The 6,181-nt window shown below is 55.4% G+C and overlaps 1 protein-coding gene across 3 annotated transcripts in view; it reads left to right on the top strand.

Annotated features, from left to right (window-relative positions):
• ENTR1 (endosome associated trafficking regulator 1) overlaps positions 1 to 5,980 on the top strand; it is a 6,510-nt gene extending 530 nt beyond the window's left edge. The window contains exons 2-10 of one of the 3 annotated variants that reach the window (XM_044920557.1): positions 39 to 208; positions 900 to 968; positions 1,800 to 1,915; positions 2,174 to 2,587; positions 3,124 to 3,197; positions 3,557 to 3,668; positions 3,884 to 3,946; positions 4,324 to 4,463; positions 5,021 to 5,980. In XM_044920557.1, the coding sequence (XP_044776492.1) occupies positions 39 to 208; positions 900 to 968; positions 1,800 to 1,915; positions 2,174 to 2,587; positions 3,124 to 3,197; positions 3,557 to 3,668; positions 3,884 to 3,946; positions 4,324 to 4,463; positions 5,021 to 5,120 (1,258 nt within the window). In that variant the 3' untranslated portion in view covers positions 5,121 to 5,980. Of the gene's footprint in view, positions 1 to 38; positions 209 to 899; positions 969 to 1,796; positions 1,916 to 2,173; positions 2,588 to 3,123; positions 3,198 to 3,556; positions 3,669 to 3,883; positions 3,947 to 4,323; positions 4,464 to 5,020 lie in introns of all 3 variants that reach the window. The other 2 variants (XM_044920558.1, XM_044920559.1) reach the window with 2 other exon arrangements.
• The last annotated feature ends 201 nt before the right edge of the window (positions 5,981 to 6,181 follow it).

Genomic DNA, 6,181 nt, shown 5'->3' with positions numbered 1-6,181 from the left:
GGCTGCAGGTGAGGCGGGCCGCGGGGCGCGCGGCCAATCGCTCTCGTTGTTATTGCAGCTCCAGCGTTCTATGAGCGCCGGTCTTGTCTCCCCCAGCTAGACTGTGAGCGCCCCCATGGCAGGGACCTGGACTCCCACTTCTTCGGCATTCGGCCGACGTTTATGTGCTATGTGCCCAGCCCGGTGCTAGCTTCCGTGGGAGACACAGGTGAGAGACAAGCCTCAGGGAGCCCCCAGCCGGCACTGCCTGTAGGGACCTCGCTGTAGCCTTAACTCGCTCCCTGACCCAGCGATGGGGCGCCGAGTGCCGCTGTGTGCCGGCCCCTGGGAACACACAGGTGCAGAGCGGCCCGCCAGCTAGGAGCTCGCAGTCTGGCCTTGGGGGGCCCCCTCCCCAGCACAGACACTCCCAGTGTAGGATGGTAAGTGCCAGAAGAGAGGTATGCCCAGCGGGAGCACCATAAACCACCTCCTTCGTGGGGGTGGGGTGGGGGGGTGAGGCAAAGGAGCTGCTGGGCAGTGGCCGGCTTTTCAGTTCATTGTCACTCTCCCAGGAGCAGTTATGCTGCAGGGCGTCCAGGGTGTGGGGCGAGCCTTTAGGTGGGGTCTCATCAGGGTCTCAGAGGAGAATTGCAACCGGTGAGGGTATCCAGAAGGTTTCACAAGACAAAGGAGGGCATGCGCAGCCACACTGGTCATCACAGCCTACCGGGAGCTTTTTCTGAATCACACGTGGCAGGGCCCATGGAAGCCATACCGTCTCCATTGGTAGGAGCCGGGGGCTTGTGTTTGGAAAGTTCCCCAGCCTGTGAGAATTACTGCGATAGAGACCCTGTGTTGAAAACAAGTTGTCACAGAGGCCTCTGTGATCACGTTAAGGTGATGACATCTCTTTGCAGATTTTGGCTACGGAAAGGGGAAATGTACTAAGCAAGGTCTGCCAGGAGCCCAAGAGACACATTTTGGAGGTAGGGTAGTTGGGCAATCCTCTCTTCCCTCTACTCAACACAAAGCGCCAAGCACGTGCCCTGTGGCTGGTTGTCGGTTTGACAGCATATAATTAGTGTGCCAAGTGGGGGTGGAGTCCCACAGATTCAGTCTTGGCCCCAGGGTAGAGAGAGAGAGGGTACAAGGACAGATGAGCCTGATGTGCAGGACGACAGAGATGTGGGAAGGCACACCAGAGGGGTCTGAAGAGGCAGCACGGGCTAGAAAACTCTGCACAAGGTTGGTGCCTGGGCTCAGATGATCATTGCTGGGAGAGCGGAAAGGAGGTAGGGAAAGAGAGAAGGGAAGGATGGGTGAGCAGGGAAATGGATAGAGATGGAGCAGTGATCCCCAACCTGGCTGCACTGTTGGAACTCTTGGACGGCTCCCAGCACAGGTTATGTTCCAGGCCAACTAACTGAGTCTGTGTGGGAGTGGAGGTGCGTTGTCATCCCAAAGATCCCCAGGTGGTCTCCATGGGCAGCAAGGAGTGGGAACCAGGGGGTTGGGAGTGGGAAGGAGAATTCTTAAGTAAACTCTACCCCAAGGTGAAGAGTCACCTGTTCTACTGACCAAGCCAGCCAGGTGCCCCTGGGAAGGAGAATTCAGAATGTGAAAATAGATCTTTAAAAACTTTTTAGTTTTATTGGCTAGGTTTTTCATTTCCTAGTGTCACTGAATTCTGGTGGGATGAGGAGGGTGGCATCCTGATTTTAGATGTGGTTGTGTTTTAGAAAAAGAAATTAATAAGGAGGTTTTTTTTCAATGATTTGGGAGACGTTTTGCAATTGTGTTGTGTCATACTGTTTTAGATGATAAACTTGGAGATCTTGCAGAGGCCAATCCATTCTCCTTTAAAGAGTTTCTGAAAACCAAGAACCTCAGCCTGTCAGGAGAGGATACAGCCAACAACAGGATTTATTCAAAGGTAGATCCAAGGCATCATCTGTGATGACCGTACACAGAGAAACGTCCAAAGGACATCTCTCTTCCGACGTGGGATACCCTGCAGGAGCTGGGGGGCAAAGGGAGCCTGCAGCTAACGCTGATGGGAAAGTCGGGTGGAGAAGCTGCTGGGATCCTTCCTGGTCCTCCTCTTTCCTGGGAGTTCCACTGCTGAGCCCCTCAGAAGACAGGCCTCCAGCGGCTTCTGGGTCTGAGCTGTGCCTCCGACTGTTTTCTTTAGGAAGCCACGAGACACTCACTGGGACTCAGCCGCAACTCCCCGACCTCCCAGACCGTGGGGTATGGCTTAGAATATCAGCAGCCATTTTTTGAAGACCCTACAGGGGCTGGCGATCTTCTGGACGAGGACGAAGACGAGGATGAGGACGACGGGTGGAATGGGGCCTACCTGCCATCCACTGTGGAGCAGACCCGCTCCTCTGGGGTCGCCGCCAGCACGTCACCCTGCAGCACATACGTCTCCTTTTTCTCTGCCCCGTCGGAGTTGGTGGCGCCCGAGACGCTGCCCCCGTGGACGCTGAGCGACTCTGACTCTCGCGCCTCTCCGGCAGGGAGCCCCGGCACAGACTTTGCGGCCCATGGAGAGTCTCTGGGAGACAGGCATCTCCGGACACTGCAGATAAGCTATGAAGCAGTAAGTGAGGGGGCTCTGCAGCGCACTCACAGGTGACCTGGAGCCTCCGGTGGCCTTGGTGGCCTGGGGTCTTGGCTCCAAGGACAAGATGGTCTGCGGTGCGGCTGTCTGCCAGAGCCCCTGTGCGGCGGTCTCCCGAATTGACAGATTCCGCGAGTGACGTGCCCCCGGAAGAGCAGTGTGCGGGATGGTGGGGTGCGGCCCATCTCAGGCAGGAGCCGTGGAGACCCTCCAAGGGCCCCCCAGTCAGGAAAGGGTCTGCTTCAGGCATCGGCTCAGGGATGTTTCGCTGTGTTCTGAGAAGAAATTTGTTTAGAAATGATCATCACTTAAGAGAGTTAGGAGTAAAATTGGTGTCCGTGACCATAGGCCTTTAAAGGGAGATTCTTCCACTCGTGGTTTTTCTCTATAAGCAAACAGTAGGTTAACTCCCTACAATGTTAGTTTATTGAGAAGTTCCAGAGCCAGTTTGCAGAGGCGCAGACTCCTTTTGAGTGAGACACAGAGTTTCTAATAAGGATCTTCTTCTTCTGCAGCTGAAAGATGAAAATTCTAAGCTGAGAAGGAAGCTGACTGAGGTTCAGAGCTTCTCTGAGACTCAAACAGAAATGTACGTAAGCTTTGAGTCAGCGCTGCGTTTCAAACGTCAATAACAAAGTGATGGCGGTGGAACCACGCTTGGCTTTCATCGTCTGTGGGTTGTCAGCATCCCACGTCGTTCTCGTGTGCTGAGTGAAAGTTGATTTCAAACACCCGGCCCACCCTGGCCAGGCGCTTGCTAAAAGCAGCAGAGCGCTGGATGGTGAGCCAGCTGAGGAGCACGCTCTGCGGCTGACACCTCCGATCGGCCTCACTGAGGCCCGGCGCCCTCGCGGTGTTCATCTGCCCCGCCCCACTTAACTGCCTCTCAGATGAATTCTGAGAATGAGATGCGTGAGTAATCGACAGCTTGGTCTTCTCTGTCCCCAGGGTGAGGACGTTGGAGCGGAAGCTGGAAGCCAAAATGATCAAGGAGGAAAGTGACTACCACGATCTGGAGTCAGTGGTCCAGCAGGTGGAGCAGAACCTGGAGCTGATGACGGTACGGGGGGCTGGGGGGCATTGTGACGAGCGGGTGTGCCCCCTCCTTTGCTGTCAGCCGCAGGGGCCCAGCACCAGGAGGGGTCCCTCACAATGGGCCGAGCTGCTGGGTCGTGAGAGCCGAAGGCCCCTGGGTGGGGGCAGAGCCCGCCTTCGTTCCATATCCGTGTCTCGCCGTGTTACACGGTGCTGATGCCCTTTTTTTTTTGGTGACAGAAACGGGCTGTGAAGGCAGAAAACCACGTCATGAAGCTGAAACAGGAGATCAGCTTGCTCCAGGTGACTGGACAGCATGGGCACAGGGTCCAGGAGCCTCCCAACAGTGGTGGCTCCCGCAGTCAGGCCACGCCAGCTCTCCCCCCGGCCCTGTTCTCTCTGCTGAGCAGGAGGGTGGTGGCCATGTCCTGTATTGTCTGGGACAGCACGGAGCCTGGCACGAATTTCCCATTTCTGTGAATGAGTGCTGAGGGCAGACTGAAGGACAGAGGAAGCCCGGCTCCCTCGAGAGCCCCCTCAGGAGATGCCCACCGTGGGGGCCAGCCCCCATCCCCTCACTGCCTGTGCCAAGGCCGCCGGCTTCATTTGGGTTCGTGCTGCATTTCAGATGCTCTCCCGTGCAGCCGTCAAAGCGCTTTACTGCTCTCGCCCACCTCCAGGCACAGGTCTCTAACTTCAAGCGTGAGAATGAAGTCTTGCGGTCTGGCCAGGGCGCCAGCCTGACGGTGGTGAAGCAGAACACCGACGTGGCCTTGCAGAACCTCCGCGTCGTCATGAACACTGCCCACTCCTCAATAAAGTGAGTGTGGGGGAGCTAAGGGTGCCTGGACATGGGACAGGGGTGAGGCAGAGATGGCCGGCAGGCCTGGGGGGGGGGCGGGTCTTCAGCTTGGTGTTTGAAACCATGACCATACCGTGTGCAGCGGACGGGGCTCCGGGAGCAGAAGTGCACTTGATGGTGCTGGTAACCCCGAGGCTACATGTCATGTGCCGGACCAGCAGGCTCTCGAACCGTCTTTGTGGTAATCACTGGTTTTACCAGGGCACTAACCTCATACAGATCAGAGTCCCAGCTCCTTCACCTGCCGAACACCTCAGTTCTGCACGGAGAGGAATAACAGTGTTTCCCTCCCATCATAAGAAGCAGATGAGTTTGGAGGAGACCCCCCCCCGGAAATGGCCGCTCTGTCGCTCCCTGTGAGCGCCCCGTCTGCTTGCCACGGGGCTGGGCCCCTCCGGGGAAGAGCGGCAGCTGCCAGAATCTGCTTTCCACCCCCGGGGGCTGCTTTCTGGCTTCTTTCGGGACCGTCGGACTGTCGCAGTAGCAGGCCCGTAACGTCCACGTTTCCGTTTTAGGCAGCTGGTTTCTGGAGCTGAAACGTTGAATCTTGTTGCTGAAATCCTTAAATCTATAGACAGAATTTCTGAAATTAAAGATGAGGAGGAGGAGTCTTGAGAACCCTGAGGTGCTTCCAGGTCACAGCTCCGCTCACACCCGGACGTCCCTGCTCACTGGATTTGGAAATGCCGTTGTGTCTTTAAATATGTCGTCCTCACCGTAGTAAAGATACTTATCATGACGTGCTAATTTCATGACCGTACAGTGTGAGCAGCCTGCTGCAGGGAGAAGCAACCCCCGCATGAGAGCCGCACCGGCTTCTCCGCAAGCCTTCTGGGGGAGCTCCTGCTTCTCCATCGACTAACGCTCTATCGGAAGACGTTTCTATAAAAGCCAGTGATTTTTTGAAGTTACTAAACCTGAAAACCACAGTTTTATAATGAGTGTTTTCCGTTGTCATTCTGGAACGTCAATTATAAAATAAGTCAATTGCTCGTCCTAATTTCGACAGGAGAGAAAGCAGGGGAGCCGTGGTGAGTGGTTGCCTCAGAAGGGCCCTAGTGCCTCTCCGACCTCACCTGGTGCCCCCGCTGGCTCGGAGTCCACTCCTGCGGGCCTGCAGGCAGTGCCTGCCCTGGGAGACCTGAGCGCGGATGCCCCACGCGGGGCCCCGGGTCACCCAGGTGGGCCACTGTGTGCAGCGATCTCAGTGCACCTGTGGGCCTTCGGGTTTGAAAAACTGCTTTGGCTGGAGGGTTTTGATACATGTTTCAAGTGGGGTTTTATACGATGAAGTTTAGAATTCAGGAAGTTAGAGTGTGCAGAGCCTCCCTGTGTTAGCACGAGGCTGTCCACGGTGCCTTTCCAACTGCTCCCCCACGTAGGGAAGGCAGAACATGCGCTATGTGCCTTCTTGCCTATTTTTCTGTAGATGTTATTTTTTTGAATAAACTTCCCTTTTTCCTCCTGTTCAAATTGACAGCTTTTCTATTTAATAAATTGTAAAACTTCTATGAACTGTCCCTTTTTTTCTGACTTCACCAGGTCTTTATGCTTGAGAATTATGGTACTGTCCTTTGGTTTTAGGGCATGCATCTAGTCGTAAGCAGTGATTTGTGCTGATAAATTCAGCATTAGTCCCGTGGCCTGTCCGTGGCCTGTGGGGTCAAGGGTAGACT

Source organism: Neomonachus schauinslandi, chromosome 13 (assembly GCF_002201575.2).
Source record: "Neomonachus schauinslandi chromosome 13, ASM220157v2, whole genome shotgun sequence".
In the NCBI taxonomy this organism is placed as follows: Eukaryota; Metazoa; Chordata; class Mammalia; order Carnivora; family Phocidae; genus Neomonachus; species Neomonachus schauinslandi.
This window is presented reverse-complemented; position numbering and strand designations above follow the sequence as displayed.